The sequence below is a fragment of the Ascaphus truei genome, chromosome 1 (assembly GCF_040206685.1).
Source record: "Ascaphus truei isolate aAscTru1 chromosome 1, aAscTru1.hap1, whole genome shotgun sequence".
NCBI classification, from domain to species: Eukaryota; Metazoa; Chordata; class Amphibia; order Anura; family Ascaphidae; genus Ascaphus; species Ascaphus truei.
Window position 1 is genome coordinate 13,966,012 of NC_134483.1, and position 21,685 is coordinate 13,987,696.

A 21,685-nucleotide genomic window follows, 5' to 3' on the forward strand; every position below is an offset into this window, starting at 1 on the left:
ATACAGGTTATGCAGCGGGTCCACGGAGCTCAGTGCCTACCCGACCATTCCTGGTGACGTCACCACGCCAACCCTCTTTAAGAGCACATCTGAGATCAGATAGATTGTAAGGAACCCCAATCCTCTCTAATAGCGCGTCTGAGATCAGGTGCATTATAAGGAACGCCAACCCTCTCTAAGAGCACGTCTGAGATCAGATAGATTGTAAGGAACCCCAATCCTCTCTAATAGCGCGTCTGAGATCAGATGCATTGTAAGGAACCCCAAACCTCTCTAAGAGCACGTCTGAGATCAGATGCATTGTAAGGATCCCCAACCCTCTCTAATAGCACGTCTGAGATCAGATGCATTGTAAGGAACCCCAACCCTCTCTAATAGCGCGTCTGAGATCAGATGCATTGTAAGGAACCCTAACCCTCTCTAATAACGCATCTGAGATCAGATGCATTGTAAGGAACCCCAACAATCTCTAAAAGCATGTCTGAGATCAGATGCATTGTAAGGAACCCCAACCCTCTCTAATAGCGCGTATGAGATCAGATGCATTGTAAGGAACCCCAACCCTCTCTAATAGCGCGTCTGAGATCAGATGCATTGTAAGGAACCCCAACCCTCTCTAATAGCGCGTATGAGATCAGATGCATTGTAAGGAACCCCAACCCTCTCTAATAGCGCGTCTGGGATCAAATCTGTGACAAATACTTTTTTAGATTCTTCTTTTACCTCTCTCACCACTTCAGTATCACGGAAAGTCACAATAAGGATTCTTGCGCTCGCGCTGGCCTCTTTAAAAGATAATCAGCTTGCAGCAGTGCGTGCAGGAGCCACTCCTCACGATACTCCTATGAAAGAAAAAACTCCCAAGGGAGTTTTTCAAAAGACAAAACACACACAAGCGCACCACAGATTAGTAAAAGCTGTATCACAAAATTTAATAAAATGCAATAAAGGTCACTGTGACCAAAAGACAATTGTCTTTTGGTCACAGTGATCTTTATTAAATTTTATTACTAATCTGTGGTGCGTTTGTGTGTGTTTGTTTTGACTTCAGTATCACTTTTACTTCTCATCCTCTAATTTGTGCTACTTAAACCTGGTAGGATTTGCCCTTTTCTGTTTTCTCCTGACTTGACCAACTTCTACTACCGGTAACTATCATTTCAAGCTCAAAGTTTTCTCTGCTACTATGTTTAATATTACATTACGCACTGTGTCCGTCTCTACTTCCCTGACTACTTCTTTAAACCTTTTTGCTGAATTCTCACAATCTTCCATAGGAGCTATAAAAACCTCACCATTTTCCACTGCTCCATATACTCTATCTAATCTCTTAATGCTCACCACCTGTGCGTTTTACAATCCTATTTCCATCCTTCCCCATTTGTCTCAGAAGCTCTCACATGCCTGACGCCTTTTCACATACTGCCTTTTACCTCTGGTACTTTTATGCCATCAGTGTCCACCAGAAACTCACATTTTCCATTATGCATATTAAGTGCTTAGGAAACATGAGCATGATTCCCTGTTAACTATTTAATTGTGTTGCCGTTATCCATGTATTGCACTATAATTCCATGTATTTGAGGTCATTATGGCATCTTTAAGGATCTGCCTACACCACTGGTCCATAAAAAATAAATGCATACAACAAACCAGAAACATTTCTAGTTTGGATTGAAAATACAACAAGGTGAAAGGGTCGGCGCTCCCACAGATTACACATGAAAAAGTGATGTATGAAATTAACGAATCCAGCGATTGAGTGTGATAATAATTATATCTAATTGTCAAACGTATCGTGATTCATTTTGTGACGAAAAAATGTTTTTTTTGTGACAAGTGAAATTTAGAATAAAATAACAAAAATGACTTCCTGCTCAAAACCCTCCGCTAGGGACTGTCTCCAGTAATCCCTAGTATGAAATGGGTCTTCAAAATCCAGTGGGAGCGAGGGAAATCAGCATAAAGAAAATATCATAGTGCAGATGTCTTAGTAAATGGTGAATATTACAGGTGCCTTGGCTCCTATGTATCTGACAGCACACCGGCAAACTCCTGACGAAGCTGCAAACAGCGAAACACGTTGAGTGAGTAGACGCGCTACTTTTCTCGACAGAGTTGACGAAGCGAAACCGGAAGTGATCTCGCAAAAAGACCGGAAGTGATGTTCCGGCGACACGTGGTACACCGGCGAGGCATGAGAGGCTGGAGAAAGCGGGCGTACTGTCAGATACATACCTGATGTGGGGGTAGTGAACCTGTGACCTGACCTCGGCGCCATTCTCCTTGATTTTATTGCCTTTTTATCTCTATGCTACAGAAAAAAGGATAACATACAGATGTAGTAAGACTCACTGTCCCCAGCACCGAGGTCGAAGAAGCAAACATCCGCAGCACCGGGGACGGTGTCTGCCGCGACATTGCTGCAGTGGCTCCATGCTTCCGTATGGGATCCCTGCAGCTTTAATCCTCTGGTGGTGGGCGACCACCACGGTCGCATGACCATGGGTGGCATTGACAGAGACAGTAAGGTTAGACACAACTCTATTCCTTTGGTTAGGTACATAAAATAGTTAGAAGAACAAGTACTCTGTACAGTAGAGTCGACTTTTTGCTCTTCTGTTCTTTTCTTCAAAGATTCCGAAGTAGTTTTACCTAAATAATGATGTGAAATCCCTATATAAAATAGTGGAATTTGTTGCTTACCTTTCCGTCAGTGGTGACAGCAGCAAACACAGTAGAGGAATATGGTGCCCAGGCAATATCTCCCACTGCAGAATTCAGGTCAAAAACGAACATTGGTGTCCTAACAAGAAATAATGACTCCATTAAATTCACAGCAATGGACAGAAACATTTAATAATACACGTGATTGGAACACAGCTGCTCAGCACTACAACATCTCATAAATTGCCTGAGGTACAAGGAGATAAAGTGACTGACCCAAGGTCATGAAGGGAGCTGACACTGGTATTCAAACTGGGGTGACTCTCTAGAGGCAGTGACATTATCACAGAGGTAGAATCTGTCTTGGACTAGGTAATGTTATAAATAGTTACAAGTCCCACTATGCCAGGGATGGCCAACTTAAGTCCTAAAGAGCCACCAACTGCTCAGGTTTTATGGATACCCTGAGCACAGGTGGCTCAGTCAGTCTTCGACTGAGCCACTGATTGAGCGACCTGTGCTGAAGCAGGGCTATCCCCATACCTACAAAAAAGTTGGAGCGCAGAGAAGAAGAAAATTAGGTGTTAAACAATCGTCACTTTATTTGTTAGTACACTGTATAATAAAACTTACAATAGGGTATAACTGTGTGCACGATGGGGCTCCCACGTTCATCCGTAGTTAGCGTCGTCACTACCCCTGCCCGGACCGTTCTCTCCTACTGCGGATCCCCGCAGAGTTCTGGAACCGGAACCGGAAGTCTACCCACTAGAGATTGGTGGGCGGGCTCTCAACAGCAATAGCAATAGCAATAGCTGGCGGGGGTGACGTTAGAAACCAGGAAACGGGTACCCCTATCGTGCAGGTATTACACTCCTGGAGAGACGTGTAAACAAAACTACTGAGCAACCCCTCAACGCGTTTCGCGCAAACTAGCGCTTCATCAGGAGGTATTGGGGCATAACAGGAGGCGGCCTTATATAAGACACCACCCCCTAATATCCCCATACCTGTTGATGGGCCTTGATGACTGAAGTTGGTCACCCTAGCACTAGGCAAAAATACAATTCTAGCCACAACCCAGGCAAACTGTTATTAGCAGAGACTTTTTGGTTCACGGTAAGGTCTTAAGTACATACTTTACAGTGTGATCCCAAATCTTGACAGTCCAGTCTGAGCTGCAGGTGATGAAGACCTTTGAGTGGAAGGGATTCCAGCGCACTGCATCAACAGCCATGTTGTGTGCATCAAATGTATCCAAAAACTGGCTCGAGTAAGCTTTTGAGCACTGAAAGTTTATAAAAATAAACACACTGATTCAAATGGTACAAAAAACTCACAGTGTGGGTAACGTAACTTACAAGATGTTGTAACCTGAGTCCCTAGTCTGTTCACTACCAGAAGACCTGAAATGTTAATTGCAAATGTACTGTATTGTACTAAGAGCAGGGGAGAGAACTCCGAGATCATTGATATACAGTATAAGGAAGTACCAACAGCACCTACAGAGGTATATCAGAACACAGGGGGTCCCGAAGTGAAAATGAATGTGGTTCTGATTCAATGACCCCTGCTTAGAAACCATTAAAAAAAATAGGATGGAATGCTAATTTAAGTTTACATTTGCTAAAGTGTGTTAACCACTGTCTGCCATTACGCATCTGACTGAGAGAAGGTTGCTGCATCCTCTGACCGCATGGCAACGCAACCATGTAAGTGATTGACCTTGTAACGGTTAGAAACAAGCAAAACATAGGCCACCCGCGAGTTGAACCTTGTACCACTCAGTAAATGTCATATACTGTAGGCATTAGGGCGGCTAACAGAAGTTCCAATGAGTGGATGCACATGATTGTTAATGACTTTTAAACCTTAGTGAATAAACCAATAACATGATTTCCTTTTTATAAAGTGATCCAATACAGTACAATGATGATGCAGATAAGGGATTCTTCATGCAGTAACTACATTAGTAATGAAACTCAATACACTTCAGCCACTCTCAAGCAACGATAGCTGATTTCCAAAGAGAAAAGAAGAATATACAAATAATTGCTTTTTCAATTTCATTTTGTAGATTCTTTCTAATGTACGGGCACTTTTTTTTATGTTTTCAGGCTATATTTAAAAAAATATTTAACCTGCTGACTGAATATAGATGTATAGGTTGCAACAGCTATCATCGTTGGCCGTATAAATCTGTCAACAGGCTTTATTTTGCCCATTATAGTTTGTAGGAAAGCACTGTAAACTGAAATAGCAATTTCCGTGATTATTAGCTGTACATGTCGAGTTTGGTTACTTTATCAGTCATTACTAGGAAAGATGCAGTTAAAGGCATTCACCTCACTGCTTGCGCTACATACCTGTATCTACTGTATAGCAGCAAGAAATAATATCACAGAAAATAACCTTTACATTAAGAGTGAGAAATAACACACCAGGCAGCCTACCCATAAACACACAACAACTGTCTGATACACAAGACAATGATGCAACTTGTTAAAGGACAATAGGCTGATGATTTGTGCTTTGTTGATGTTAACTGCATTCAGTACAGGGGATCCCACAATACTCTACATTTATTCTTCACAGTCCCCTCACTGATGGGTTCAATAGATCTAATCTCTTTTTGTATTTCTTCTGTGAGGGACAGTAGAATGGCTCAAGGAACAATGGAATGATCACCACGTTCCATTAAAATGCTTACACATTATTTATTTGCCTATTATTGCTATGGAAAACCAAGCACCATTTTGCAGCAAATGCTGAGCTTTTCCATCGGTGTTCCTCTGATATGTAGATTTGTTTATACGACCACAATATAGTTAATAACATTTAAAAAAAACATAGAATGTGCCAGGTTTTGTAGTGCTGTATGTCATTGTGGTCTGTATTTTATATTTTTACATTTTACCTTGTATATTTATTATGCACTGGCATTGTGTCTTTCTTTTAGACAAGGGAATATTTTATATAACACCTGTTTTGTTAGTTAACATGTTTACAACAAGTGAAAAGAGTGATGGACCAAAGGGGCAGTAGAGGTTTGTCTGCACCATCATTTTCTTGTACAACAAGCCAAGGCATCAAGAAACCACATACATTATTGGGTCACTAAAGGCTCCGCCACTCTTAAAGTCAAGACTAACTCCATATTTGAGTGAAATGGGTAGAGGTCAGTGTTTGCATACTGTACGTAGTATGTATGTATAAAGGCAGAGGAGAGTGTAATAATAATAATAATAATAATAATAGTAATAGGGACAGGTGAAGACGCAAGGGCAAAAGAAGACAGAGAGAAAGTGAGTCACAGAGAATGAGCAAAGAAAATAGATGATGATCCCCATTCAATATGCTGTGAAACCCATTTCCAATGGGACCAAAATGTTCTCCAGCATGGGGAGGAGCTTCGCAGCATATTGAATAAAGGACAAAGGGCCACATTGACTGAGCAGTACTACAATACTCCATAAGATAAATTCCTCTGCCGAAAGACATGTTATGGCCCATTAAAATAAATGGGCTGTAAGGTACGACCTAGAAGAGGAAGGTGTCATACTATATGGTATGGTAGTGCAAGTAAATAAGGCCAATGTGTATCACCTGGAGGATTACGGTGTCATACTATATGGTACGGCAGTGCTTAGTAAATAAGGATCAATGTATATAAACAAGTCAATTATATAATGTAATATAGCAAATTAAGAGAACATTTAATTGTTAGAGATCAATGAAGAAGTCAGGAGACTTCTAAATTCTAAACTGACCTGACAAGCCTTTAAAACAATGATTTCATGCCTTTCTGCGTGTAGTGATGATATATGTGTATATATCCATGTGTCTCTACATTACTGTGGTAATACCCAAGTAAAAAGCATGGGGGGGGGGGCAAATATATTGTGTATATATACATATTTATATAAAAAACCTTTTCATGATATTGGAGTTTCCCCTATCCCAGGGCTGCCAACAGGGGGGGACAAAAGGCACGGGCGTCCCGGGCCCTGTGAGTCAAAAAAAAAAAGTTTAAAAAAAAAAAAAAAATGGCGGCCTAGGTCCTGCAGAGTGTCCTACCATCTGCCTGTTGGTCCTACCTTCTGCCTGTTGGCCACGCCTGTGGGCCTGGCCCGCTCGCCCCTCTCAATCCAACCCCCCCCCGCTCCCAACGTGGGAGGGAGGGTGGGGAAGCGCCAACCCTGCACCCACCGCGTGCGCCTGCTGCACCATGCAGCAGCCGCGGCGGGTGCTGCAGCCGCCTTCCAGCCTCGCGCCCCGCCCCCAGAGCTTCCTTCCCGCACGCCAACCCAGAGCAGCCGCAGAGGATGCTGCAGTCGCCCGGCATCTCGCGTCCCCCCCAAGCTGCCCACCTCCAGTGCGCCCCCCGAGCCCACCTCCCGTGCGCCCCCCAAAGCCCACCTCCCGTGCACCTCCCTCCTGTGCATTCCCCGAGCCCACCTCCCACGCTCTCCCCCCCCGTGCCCACCTCCCGCCCCGGTCAGCTGCAAAGGGGACATCGGGGGCCGGGGGGAAGCGGCAAGGAAGCAGCACCCACCCGGTCAGGGTAAGTCACCCACTCAACCCACCCCACCCAGTCACTGTCATCCACCACCCAGTCACTGTCACCCACCACCCAGTCACCCACCCAAAGTCACTCAGTCACCCACCCAGTCACTCAGTCACCCACCCACCCAGTCAGTCACCCACCCAGTCACTCACCCACCCAGTCACTCTCTCACCACCCAGTCACTCACTCTCTCGCCCACCCAGTCACTCAGTCAGCCACCCAGTCACTCAGTTACCCACCCACCCACCCACCCAGTCACTCAATCAACCCACCCAGTCACTCAACCAAGTCACTCGCCCAGTCACTCACCCAATCAGCAAAAGTCACTCAATCACCCACCCACCCAGTCACTCAGTCACCCAATCGACTCAGTCACCCACCCACCCAGTCACTCACTCTCTCACCCACCCACTCAGTCACCCACCCAGTCACTCAGTCAAAGTCACTCAGTCACCCACCCAGTCACTCAGTCAACCCAGTCACTCACCCACCCACCCACACACCCAGTCACTCAATCACCCACCCACTCAATCACCCACCCCACCCAGTCACCCACCCACCCACTGAATCAGTCACCCACCCACCCACTCAATCAGTCACCCACCCAGTCACTCACTCTCTCACCCACCCAGTCACTCACTCACTCTCTAACCCACCCACCCACTCTCTCACCCACCCAGTCACTCACTCTCTCACCCACCCAGTCACTCACGCTCTCACCCACCCAGTCACTCACTCTCTCACCCACCCAGTCACTCACTCTCTCACCCACCAGTCACTCACTCTCTCACCCACCAGTCACTCACTCTCTCACCCACCCAGTCACTCACCCACCCAGTCACTAGTCACTCACCCTCCTAGACAGGCAGTCACCTGTCTTTTGTTGAAAATATAAAAATAAATAGGTTGCATTGTAATGTTTTATTTCTGTATCACAATAAGAAAACAGTTAAGTAAAAGTTGCGCGCTAAAAAATATTTTTTCGTGGTAGGTGCGCTATGGGTTTGGGGGGGTGGGGGAGGGGGAGCACCGCTATGGGTTCGGGGGGGGGGGGGGGAGCCTGCTCCTTTCATTTGTCCCGGGCCCCATGATTTCTGTTGGTGGCCCTGCCTGCCAGTTTCATGTTGGTGCATGGTGAACTCTCTTAAGCATAATGAGAAGAAAAAAAAACACCATTGTTTTAGTCCATTTACTTATTAAAAGTTATAAGCCTCTTACAATAGGAACTTAAAGGTGCAATCCCCTCCCAAATCAAAGTGAACAAATGGAGGACCATTTTCTATAGGTTATATGTGGGTTCTTTAAAAAAAACCCTCAAAATACAAGTCTTTTTAGGCCGGTACGGCGTACCGATAAAACAATGTGTCAGTACTGCATACTGCATTATTAGGGATTTCAAACTAAAGAAAACTAACCTGCCGGTCTCCCTGCTGTCTGCGTGTCTCCTCGAACAGAAGCCGGCTCCTGTCAGTGACGTGGATGCCCTAACATAGATATGCCAATCTATGGATATGCCCATATTAGGGCATCCTACATCACTTACCGAGCCTGCTTCTGTTGGGAGACACGTGGAGACAGAGAGAGGCACGGAGAGAGACAAATAGTTTGTAAGAAGCAGGGCTGCTGACAGAGAGGGAGAGCCGGCCCGGGACGACAGCGGGGGACCCGGCCAGCCCGAGATGGAAGTTTGGCTTGGCCAGAGGTCAGGCCCAACTTCTGCTTCCGGCTGCCCGGCATCTGCCACTAGGCCCCAGTTTTCCACAGCTGCTGTGGGCCTCTCTCCTGCCTCCCACTCCCGCCAGTGCACGCCGAAAGCTGGGCCAAACTTCCATGTCCAAAAAGGCACCAGAGGCCTGAGACCACCATTTTGTGGCGGGTATTATATTGTGGGGGGGATATTAGTGTGGTTATTGTGTGTGTATTGTGAGGGGGTATTATATTGTGGGGTGTACAGGCATACCCCGCTTTAAGGACACTCACTTTAAGTACACTCGCGAGTAAGTACATATCGCCCAATAGTCAAACGGCAGCTCACGCATGCGCCTGTCAGCACTTACTGAACAGCAAAGTTGAACTCCCTACCTGCACCGAAGCTGTGCACAAGCGGGGAGACTATAGAGCCTGTTACAAATGCGTTATTTACATCAGTTATGTACGTATATGATGATTGCAGTACAGAACATGCATTGATAAGTGGAAAAAAGGGAGTATTTCACTTTAAGTACATTTTCACTTTACATGCATGCTCCGGTCCCATTGCGTACGTTAATGCGGGGTATGCCTGTATTATTGTGTGAGTATTGTGGGGGGTGTTATTGAGCATGTATTGTGGGGGGGTATTATTGTGAGTGTATTATGGGGGGGTTTATTATTGTGGGAGGAGTTTGTGTGTATTGTGGGGGGTATTATTGTGTGTATTGTGGGGGTATTATTGTGTGTATGTATTGTGGGGGGATATTATGTGTGTATTGTGAGGGGGGGGTGTTACTGTGTGGGTGATTGTGTGTGGCCATGGGGGGAAGGAGGAATGAGTGTGAGACTGAGGGAGCGGGATGTAGTGATAGTAGGCCGCCAACAAGGGGGGAAGGAGCCCGGTGGAAACTCACGTCCTGGGCCCTGTTTATATATATTTAACCTCTCCCCCCCACCCCCCGAGACACTCCAGTCCCCACCTCCACAGTTTTAAATACCTGAGCGAGTACCTGTAAGAATAAAAATATACTTTCACCACTCATAGATAGCCCCTCCTACAGAGTCTAGGTTTGGACAATGAAGCTTCAAAACATATCTGCTACTAGATAAAAAAAGTTACCCAAAGGAATCTGTTCCCTGGGGTCTCTCTTGAAACTTCACCTTCATTAACATCTGACTATATTTTAAAAAGACTATACCATGAGTAAAGAATGGAGAATGTCAGTTGTTCAAGTTTTGGTATAGTTTCTTCATACTTATTGTGGATATAATTGTAGAGAGCAAGTATCTCTCTTGATGTAACACTATTAAAGGCAAGTTTTCATGTCCCATTATAACCCAGATTTGAGGAAAGTACAATTTTTCTCTCGGCTTTGCAAGGTTGGTTGCAGCACGAAAACATTCAATTGCCCCAAATGTGAAACTTTGAATGAACCCCACGCATGGTATGGCATTAGGCCTTGTAATCAGCCATACAACGGTTCTCTGTTTGGGCCAGAAATCCTGAGCAATTGTATGATTTCCGCTCCAGAGACCAGCGGCTGCCCGATATGATCTTCCATGCTGCTCTGCTGGTTGTGTTTATCCAGTCACTTTAATAAGGAGCACACACTGTGAAGGATTTGTTTTCCTATCCTATTATATAAAATGGTCAATTTTGTATACTTCAGTTCATACCTGAATTTATATCCAGACCTCAAAAAGACGTCATGCATGTTTCAAGAACGTTCTCCTGCTAACTCAGCCATGGCCTCCGAAAGCTCATTATGCATCTGAGTGGCATATGGAGATTACTTGTGTGTCAAAGATTTATTGAGAAGATTTATGGAGAACCACATCCAATTATACTGAACTAGAAGGGTTTCCAATATAGTCTGACTGACTGTTTCAGAAATAGTGCCTCAGAACGAAATTACCAAAATGGGCCTAATTTCTCTTAAAGTTAATATAAATGACCAGTTCTTTTCCTTCAAGGTTGCAGAATAACTGGAGAATATCATGTTATAATCTCTTCTTGAAAGTGGCCAGCTTTTTAGAAATAATTTGATCCATACTCTATATGAAGTTAAAGATTTTGAGGGTTATTGAATGATCAAGAAATATGTCAAGGGTCATACTGACACGATACAACATACCAGTGGGTGTGACATGGGTCATACTGATATGATACAACATACCAAAGTATGTGTGGCAAGGGTCATACTGACATGATACAACATACCAAAGTATGTGTGGCAAGAGAAGGCGGTCCGTGAGGTCCAGAAGCGGAGCACAGCTACAGTGAAGAAAACGGGGGCTACAAACCAGCAGGAACATTAAAAACCTTTATTGTGTGGTGGTGGGGGGTCAGAACAAACTCCTTCTCTTCCTGCTTCTGGTGTGATGCACGCACACAATGGGGATTGCAATGCTGCATTTGTGAGTACTCTGCCTGCTGTTCATACAATCATGTTTAAGTTGTGGATACTGTTTGTTTCATTGATTTAGCTGATTTGTCCATTATGGTATATATAGAGGACAGTTAGCTTGTCATAGAGACATGCATATGGTCCTACTTCATGTATACAGGCCCTGCAAGAGTCTCACGCAGTTTTTATTGATCAGTCATTCCCCAATACCAGTGAACACCATGTTTCATTCATAATAGTCTACCTGTCACTGAGCCCTGATCATTGGGACTAGTTGTGACGATGGGGAGGATTTGGCCCGGGATTAAAGGGGTTACAACCCCATTTGGCCACCCTCTACTCCCATCAGGGAAGCAAGGGGTTAACTGGACTGAGGTCCAGTAATGTGTTTTTATCTCGCTTCAATATCCAAATGCTTATTCCCCTGTGTAACTGCATTGTGTTATCCTGGTGTTGGCACGCACACATACACTAGGGTTGATGCGGGAGGGAAGGGGTTAATGTTATTTAGTGATTATAGCCCTTTGTTCCCTTTTCCCGCCTTTTCAGGCTTCATTTTTCAGCCGTCAAACTGGTTATTCCCCTGTAAAAATGTATTGTTTCTGGGCCAGTGTGTGCACCACACACACTGGGGCTTAAGGGGTTAATGAGCTACTGTTTAGGAAAATACATTAGGATGCGTGCTATCTTTTCAGAAATATCTGGGCTTCAAAGGGCTTGATTGAAGTTGGGTGTGAAAAAGTACAGATGGGGGTTTTGGTGCACAGTATGTTAATACCTGTTTGCAGGAAGCTGGAGTGGGTTGTGAGCGTTATAACTCACCCTTACAAACGCCTCTGATTTAGGAGGTCTGGGGCATTGGGTGTGAAATCTAACACCAGGTGACAAATGTCCACTACCCAGGGGTCCCTGCTTCAAAGGATGTATTGATGGGGGCCAGGGGTGCGGTTACCCAAGGAGAGATCAGAATGAGTGACCTTATTAAATATAAGAATATTATGAGATGTCCTCGGCTGAACATGCTAAGAGTTACATATGTGTATTCATGGGACCAAGCCCCAACTAACGAATACAGACACCTGAGGTTTAACAGATACTAAGAGCCAGATATTAATATCTCTCTTAATTTTAGTATTACACGGTAATATTTAGTCTCATTGGGAGCGTCATGCATGACGGAATGTATTAATATGTCTCGCGTGACAGTAAGTATTACTGAACTGAAGTTATGAAGTTATTTACAGTATATGGGATTTTGAATCCGTTCTGAAAACTGCAGACTCCCTCTGTTATGGTAATAAGCAGGAAGGACATCCTGCAAGAATTTACATAGCCTGGTGATCAAAGGCTAATTGCCTAATTGTTTATGCTGGGCCCAGGGACCAAGGAACTGAGCTTTTAAGTGTGATACTTCACACTAAACAATGGAAGTCAAAAATCTGCTTCAAAAAGCTTCAAAGAGATTATTGCTAGACAGCTCGGCATTTAGGGTCCCCTGAATTGTGGTCTGCCGTGAAGTTGGCTCAGTGGCTTACAACAATTTTGGCCAAAAATGTCAAACTAAAAGACCATTTTACTTAATAGATATTTATACATATATATTTAGGCACTGTACCGTGTATGAGTTTCACTGGATGTGCTAAAACTGAGCTTTGTCTGTGTTTTATGTTCTGTCTCTGGTTTTAAATATATATTGCCATGCTCAGCAGCACTCCTTTGTGACACTCATATGCTTATATATATGTTGTGGTTATTTTGGGGGTTCAATAGGAGCTTGTTAGGTGTCCAGTATATTTTAGAAGTTCGTTGTAGCTAGATAGTCCAACTATGCTTGTCCGTATATTAAAAGCAGCTCTTTTTATTAAAAATACATTTGAAAAAGTGTTACCAACATTATACATTTTCACACACTGGTGAATTCTGTTTTCAGTGTCCTCATTGCCATAGTTTTTTTTAGTTTTTTTAAGGAAACAATCCAAGCAGCTTAAAAAAAAATTACTTTTTTTTTGTTTTAATATACAGTATGCAACATTTGATTACCTTTATTGAAAACCAAAAACTATGCTGCCGATCTATTAGTTCTCCCGCAGCTCAGCAGCTACAATGTATTCTTATATTACTAAGGTAACATTACCTAATGTTACAATTTGCAGCTCAAACTGCTGATTGGAATATTGGCAACAAATCATCACAAACAGGAAAGTGTTACAAAGATCTTGCACTGCGGGGACGTGTGCTAAAAAAAATATCAAAGGATGCTCAGTGTATTAAAACTTATTAAAAATGATATTAAGAGTTGAATTTTAAAATTAAAAAAAAAATGCAGTAAGTATTATCTAATACTGCAGAACTGAATTATTAAAAAAAACACAGGTAGGATACTGCTTGGATTGCTTCTTTAAGGGGAGACTTACAAACATACAATATAGTGTCTGCCGCTACTCCAAAATGAAAGAGAAAGAACACACACTGTGATTTTTATACAGTGGTGAGAATCAGCACGCCCAAGGTAAGTAGCAGAGAGAAGTCATAGTGCAAGAGACCTAAAGACAGCACGCCCAAGGTAAGTAGCAGAGGGAAGTCATAGTGCAAGGGACCTAAAGACAGCACGCCCAAGGTAAGTAGCAGAGGGAAGTCATAGTGCAAGAGACCTAAAGACAGCATGCCCAAGGTAAGTAGCAGAGGGAAGTCATAGTGCAAGAGACCTAAAGACAGCACGCCCAAGGTAAGTAGCAGAGGGAAGTCATAGTGCAGGGGACCTAAAGACAGCACGCCCCAGGTAAGTAGCAGAGGGAAGTCATAGTGCAGGGGACCTAAAGACAGCACGCCCAAGGTAAGTAGCAGAGGGAAGTCATAGTGCAAGGGACCTAAAGACAGCACGCCCAAGGTAAGTAGCAGAGGGAAGTCATAGTGCAAGAGACCTAAAGACAGCATGCCCAAGGTAAGTAGCAGAGGGAAGTCATAGTGCAAGAGACCTAAAGACAGCACGCCCAAGGTAAGTAGCAGAGGGAAGTCATAGTGCAGGGGACCTAAAGACAGCACGCCCCAGGTAAGTAGCAGAGGGAAGTCATAGTGCAGGGGACCTAAAGACAGCACGCCCAAGGTAAGTAGCAGAGGGAAGTCATAGTGCAAGGGACCTAAAGACAGCACGCCCAAGGTAAGTAGCAGAGGGAAGTCATAGTGCAGGGGACCTAAAGACAGCACGCCCAAGGTAAGTAGCAGAGGGAAGTCATAGTGCAGGGGACCTAAAGACAGCATGCCCAAGGTAAGTAGCAGAGGGAAGTCATAGTGCAAGAGACCTAAAGACAGCACGCCCAAGGTAAGTAGCAGAGGGAAGTCATAGTGCAGGGGACCTAAAGACAGCACGCCCAAGGTAAGTAGCAGAGGGAAGTCATAGTGCAAGGGACCTAAAGACAGCACGCCCAAGGTAAGTAGCAGAGGGAAGTCATAGTGCAGGGGACCTAAAGACAGCACGCCCAAGGTAAGTAGCAGAGGGAAGTCATAGTGCAGGGGACCTAAAGATAGCACGCCCAAGGTAAGTAGCAGAGGGAAGTAATAGTGCAGGGGACCTAAAGACAGCACGCCCAAGGTAAGTAGCAGAGGGAAGTCATAGTGCAGGGGACCTAAAGACAGCATGCCCAAGGTAAGTAGCAGAGGGAAGTCATAGTGCAAGAGACTAAAGACAGCATGCCCAAGGTAAGTAGCAGAGGGAAGTCATAGTGCAAGGGACCTAAAGACAGCACGCCCAAGGTAAGTAGCAGAGGGAAGTCATAGTGCAGGGGACCTAAAGACAGCACGCCCAAGGTAAGTAGCAGAGGGAAGTCATAGTGCAAGAGACCTAAAGACAGCACGCCCAAGGTAAGTAGCAGAGGCAAGTCATAGTGCAGGGGACCTAAAGACAGCACGCCCAAGGTAAGTAGCAGAGGGAAGTCATAGTGCAAGGGACCTAAAGACAGCACGCCCAAGGTAAGTAGCAGAGGGAAGTCATAGTGCAGGGGACCTAAAGACAGCACGCCCAAGGTAAGTAGCAGAGGGAAGTCATAGTGCAGGGGACCTAAAGATAGCACGCCCAAGGTAAGTAGCAGAGGGAAGTAATAGTGCAGGGGACCTAAAGACAGCACGCCCAAGGTAAGTAGCAGAGGGAAGTCATAGTGCAGGGGACCTAAAGACAGCATGCCCAAGGTAAGTAGCAGAGGGAAGTCATAGTGCAAGAGACCTAAAGACAGCATGCCCAAGGTAAGTAGCAGAGGGAAGTCATAGTGCAAGGGACCTAAAGACAGCACGCCCAAGGTAAGTAGCAGAGGGAAGTCATAGTGCAGGGGACCTAAAGACAGCACGCCCAAGGTAAGTAGCAGAGGGAAGTCATAGTGCAGGGGACCTAAAGACAGCACGCCCAAGGTAAGTAGCAGAGGGAAGTCATAGTGCAGGGGACCTAAAGAGACACCTCAATACCTTAGTATATATGAACAACACATAAAGGAAGGGAAGCCGCACACTCCAACAGAGATGGGCTGTAAATCAAGTCAGTACAGTATTCCAAACCCCATACACAGCGAGTACAGACATACAGGAAGGGAGCTCAAACACAGAAGAGGGCTAGAAATAAGGCAAAGTTATAAGCAAAGAAATACTTCACTCAGCTCACAATAATGGCTATAGAACAGGCATAAAAATTGCAAAAAGAGTAATACTGGTAAACATAGCTGGTGGGTTACGCAGGGGCAGGCAGGCCCCAAAAAAGGACAAAATAAATTGCGAGGGGGACGACGACGCACAAATGGGAGAGGGGAAGGGGGGTGAAAAAAGGGGTGGATGAGTAGCAAAAATAACTATTAAATAAAGGTGGGGCAGCGTTTCGGGAGTAGTCCTGTCTTCAGGCCCGTTCCCAGCGGTTCTAGGCCACCGCAATACTTCCCTATAGTAGATTGCCTCTGTAAAAACCACAAAGCAACAAAATGTTACCAGATCCAGTAATTAAGCAAACATGCAGCAATGACCGCAGAAGAAAATGTCCCACATGTCCTACTCAGGGAACAGTCCTTCAGAGATGCAGCCTTTTAAAATTAAAAACATGCAGTAAGTATTACCTAATACAGGCATACCCCGGTTTAAGGACACTCACTTTAAGTACACTCGCGAGTAAGGACATATCGCCCAATAGGCAAACGGCAGCTCACGCATGCGCCTATCAGCACGTCCTGAACAGCAATAGCGGCTACATTTTCGCTTTACATACATGCTCCGGTCCCATTGCGTACGTTAATGTGGGGTATGCCTGTACAGCAGAACTGATTTATTTAAAAAAAATAAAAAAACACACAGGCAGGACACTGCTTGGATTGCTTCTTTAAAGGGAGACTTACAAACATACAGTATAGCGACTACTGCTTCTCTAAAATGAAAGAAAAGGAACACACTGTGATTTTATATAGTACATTTAAGATGCCTGCACATGCTTTCATTGCCTCCATCACATAAGCCTGCAATTAAATATGCTGCCTTTTCATACAACACTTATTTAAAACATGCTTAGTTCTCATTTTCTAATGACATCTTATACTGTTGAACCAACAAGTACTTTTCACAACAAGGTACATCAATACTGCAATGTAAACACCACTCTGGTTAGTTTTAATTCAGGCTTTGCTATACAAGCTACTAATAATCTTTAAGGTAGCCATGGAAATAATGGAAAGTAAAATATACTGTAGTATAGTCAGTACTAATTTGTGTATCTATAATGGGAATATATACTACATGATGGATGTCAATGAGACAAGACCCTGACTTGGGAACACGTGTGAGACCTGTGGACTCTTGAGTGTTCTTTTGTCTATATTGCTTATAGCTGTAGTTTTCTAATTGGGTTAATATGTGTTTATTCAGATTAAACTGTGTATCAGCAGCTGCAGTTGATAATTAATATTAGCGTATGCCAAGTATAATACATTTTGTTAGAGTGTCTCAGACATTGAAAGAAAGAAATATTAGCTAATGCAGTGGCAAACTTCCCATTAGGTCCAGGCCTAAGGCAGCAGAATATAGAGGCAGCATGTCGGGTTGACGACCCGCGCATGCGCGATTGGCGGTATACTCCTTGTACGAATGCGCGATCGGCGGTATACTCCTTGTACGCATCCGCGTGACGTCACGTTGCCATGGGAACAGCAGGGCGGCATCAGGTAAGTGCCTACGGGTACCATTTTTAAAAATCTGCTACTGAGCTAATGGGTACACAAATACAAAAAAAGAACATACTGAAGTGGTTGAAGAAAACAAGAAGGGGAGCGGCTACTATTCAATATGTTGTAAAGTCGGCTTTTATTTTTGCAGTGAGAAGGGGAAGAAAGCTGCACAGCATGTTCATAAGACAAAAGCAAACAGACAAAAAGTGAGCAAAGAGCAGCACAAAGGTGACACATCAGGAATACACGAGATTTCACCAAAACCCAGTGAGCTGACACTCTGCAGGGCCAATATATTGTGTACGTTTAACAACAGCTTATTTACTATTTAAAGTGAAGCTGCATTGGTGACAGAGACTGCAATACTGTACTTTCTCAAGTTTATATAATACATTTATCTTTGTGGCATGAAGAATGATGTGTGGTTTTATTCTGTGTCGTTATGACCCAGACTCTGGTGGGGAACCAAATAGAGTAAAAACACTGTATTTCAAACCTCAGGTTTATATCATTATGGAACTGTCCAATCTACCGTATACTTAGAAATAATACAGAAATGGCGGTGTGCAGTGACACCCCATGATATGAGAGGCTTATCTGAGAGCTCATTTCTGGTTCCTGTATTTTACATTTAACTTCTTGCTTTTCTTTGGTTCCATTGTACTACAGCAGATGTTGCCAATTCCAGCCCTCAAGGGCCACCAACAGGTCCGGTTTTCAGGATATCCCTGCTTCAGCACAGGTGGCTCAATCAGTGGCTCAGTTATTCTAAGGCCTCGGGCATGGTGCCTCGGGCCGCGCTGATCCGTGCTCCTGCTCTGCCTCGCCTGCTCAAACTGGAGCTTTTTTGTGTCCTGGCAGGCGAGGCAGTGAGCGCGCTTTGGGGGCGGGGCGAAGGCGTGACAGGGGCGGGGCTAGTCCCTTGCTCCCATTGGATGTGAGCGGTCATGTGACCGCTCCTCCGCTCCCCAGAGCGGCAAATTTTAAAATTGCTTGTCTGCTCAAAATATCTGAGCCTCCGCACGCATGCGGAAGCGGCTATTAAAGCCGCGCTGATGACAGATGCAGGGGGTAAGTGCATCTGCTCAGCGCGGCTCAGCACGGCTCAGCACGGCTCAGCACAGCCTACTCTACTATGTCCCAGGCCTAACCTAGCAGCATTAAAAGATCACAGACAGCTGAGCTATGGTTTACAACTATATGTAGCTAGAAGTCTGTATCCACATTCTGGCTACTTTATATGCTTGTAACAAATCGTTCGTTATTGATCTGCAGTAACATTGTTAGTTAGCCTGATACAGTACTCCCAGTCAGTGGGATAAATATATCTCCGCAGTTCCTCATATTGATTTTAACACTGCTTCTAAATCAATTGTGTCACGACTAATCTTTTTTCACAACTGTGTTAGAAGTCACTTTTTCTCGCTCCTTCCCCGTATTATATTTTTGCAACTTGGGGGCTTTTCACAGAAACTACAAGTGAGATAATGAGAGACTTAAACATTCAGAGGCATAAACAAGGGTAATACCCACCAAGATATGCACTGACTCTATAAAAGACTGCAACAACTAACACAGTATATCAATATTGTATTGATATCAAGATCTTTATAATAATATCACTGTAGAATGATCTAGGATCAAATCATGGTATACATCAGAGTTCGTGCTCAGCTCAGGATATTGATGTGTTTTTAATTTGTGATTTTGGATTTCAATAAAACGTTATTTTTGTTATTTACATCAGGATGTCTGAGTGCCCGATATATAGGGTTCTGTTCTCTTTCTGTGGGAAAGGATACAGATCTCCTTAGGAAGATCATGTAAGGTTTATGGTGAAGTTTACTCGTATTGAGATACCATATTAACCCCTCTGGGTTGTCACACTTTGGGAACAGCACAGACGTGCTTAGTATCCTTCTAGCAGTCAAGGCGTCAACAATAGCATTCAATGCATTTTCTGTTATTACCTTATAGATTTTTCCCTCCTCTGTTCCAACAAGGAAAAGGTAATCAATCTGTTTGTGAAAATCAAAGGAAGTGCCACAACCTGTTGGAAGAGAAGAGTGCAATGCATCACTTTAAAAACAGATCTAAGAACTTATTATAGTTTACCAAAAGCAGACGCAAAGCACTGCCTGCCTCATATAGCCAAAGAAACAGTGATATGCTGCACACCATAAACAATTATACATAACAGTATTACCCGTGCTGCTGGTTCAAAAAGGGATACCTGTAACAATTTATCCAAGCATGAAAGATCCAGTGAAAAGGCTTTTCACTTGAAAAAGACCTACTAAGGTCGAAACGGTCGTTGTGTATGGCGCAATAAATTTGAACTTTTTGTAAAATCCGTGGGGTGCTGGATCTTTCCTTCTCATAGTTCATGCCTCATATAGCCCCCATAAAATATAGGACTGTAAACCAAGAGTATAATTGGCATCCAATTACAAGTACTCCTTAGCAGCAAGCAATCCATTCAGAAACATAATCTTCCAAAAATGTGCACCATCATTGGCTTGCTACTCACAGCAGGGGCAGGAAAAAAACAAAACACAGAAGGAAGAAACGAATTGTGCTTTTAAAAGGCAAAGTAGAGAGAACAAGTTGGTAGAGAAATGGAAGAGCTCAAGTGAACCGCTAAGTGTGTTTTTTTGTTTCATTTCCTCCTTATTACAAGGAGACGCAGCAAATGACACATTTTGTTTGCAAAAATACAGTTTCCACGGTCATCTTCACTTCACCGTCCTGAACCCAAGAAATCTTGCGTGGAAGATACTCACAATATTATATAAAAAGTACTGTAGGTGCAATTGACCTAACAAATATATAAAGAAAAAAAACTTGTCATCCATAATAGCCCCTTACAACTGAGACACAATAACTACACTATCACTCTTTTTTTTGTTGATGCTATAAGATCCCAATGCCATATGCTGCTCTTACATCAGCTGTAACAGCTAAATGGTCATTTAGTTTCCTTGATATACACCCATATGTTGTGGTGACGAGTGCTATTTTGGAAAATGCTTATTTGAATGCTGAACCTTATAGGTGCAACTGTATATCGAAAGAAACCAATAATATTACAATATATTGTGAAGTAACACTTTAAATTTAAATATGGTAAAAAGTAATGCATTTTTATTGCACTCACGTATAAGTAAATATAAAAAGTAAGTAAAGAACCAGGCTATCTCAATTAAAAGGTGCTTGCCCTAAAAAAAAAAAAGGTATTAATAATTACACTAGAATGCAGAGTTTTCTAGAAAATACTCAGAGCCATTTTTTATTATTTCATTTTTTAAATTCATGTTAAAATTGATGTAATAAGCATTAAGGTAAAACCATTAATTGCTATGGATAACACTGCAGCAAATTGATGGTATCCCTAAAATGTAAAAGAAATACAGGAAGAGATTTCTGGAGCTATAACATGACACAGAGTCAGAGCCGGCTTAAAATTTAGCGGGGCTCGATGCCGGCGGAGCGCGCGGGGCCTCTTACCTGCTCTTGCATTTCCTCAGCTCAGTGAGATTGCAGCATCATATGACGTGGCGGCGTTACGTTGTTATGGCAACGTGATGCCGTGACGTTGCACAGATGAGGCAATGTTGGAGAGGAGAAGCCGGATGGAAGTTAAGAGGCACTTACAGAAGCCCAGCGTTGCCCCCTGGCAATCAGTTTAACTGTTGTGGGGAAGAGTGCTGGGCCTCTGCAAACGTGAGAATTGGTGCGACAGCACCGACGGCAAAGCCATCAAGCCGGCTCTGGCACAGTCACTCAAATCAAAAGGCATAGTGACCACCTGTAGTGCTCATTTACATGTACATACCCAGAATCCTTTGTGTTTACCAGTACAATACGGGGCTTATTGTATATGATCCGAAGCGACCGAAGGAGCTATTTTTGGCCGTAATTAAGTCAAAGAGAAATTTCAGCCAAAAATAGCCCGTTCAGCCACTTCGGAGCATATATAATAAGCCCCTATGCAGGGCCAGTGCGCCAAAATTCAGCGCCTGAGGTGAGCGCATAGAGCCAATGTCCCTAAGGGCAATTTTTTTGAGGACGGTTTCTAGCCTTGGAGCTCACAGATACGAAAATTTGCGGTGAGCCTCTAACCCTGTCCAGCCGGCATCTATCCTGCTACATGGTGTCATGTGACA

The 21,685-nt window shown here is 43.9% G+C and overlaps 1 protein-coding gene across 4 annotated transcripts in view; it reads right to left on the bottom strand.

The window, feature by feature from the left end:
- Positions 1-21,685, bottom strand: part of DNAI1 (dynein axonemal intermediate chain 1) — a 371,426-nt gene that overhangs the window by 166,400 nt on the left and 183,341 nt on the right. For 3 of the 4 annotated variants that reach the window (XM_075582479.1, XM_075582488.1, XM_075582495.1), the window contains exons 17-19: positions 19,490-19,569; positions 3,807-3,955; positions 2,707-2,806 (exon numbers count right to left, since the gene is read on the bottom strand). In XM_075582479.1, the coding sequence (XP_075438594.1) occupies positions 2,707-2,806; positions 3,807-3,955; positions 19,490-19,569 (329 nt within the window). The remainder of the gene's footprint in view (positions 1-2,706; positions 2,807-3,806; positions 3,956-19,489; positions 19,570-21,685) is intronic. The other variant, XM_075582503.1, reaches the window with a different exon arrangement.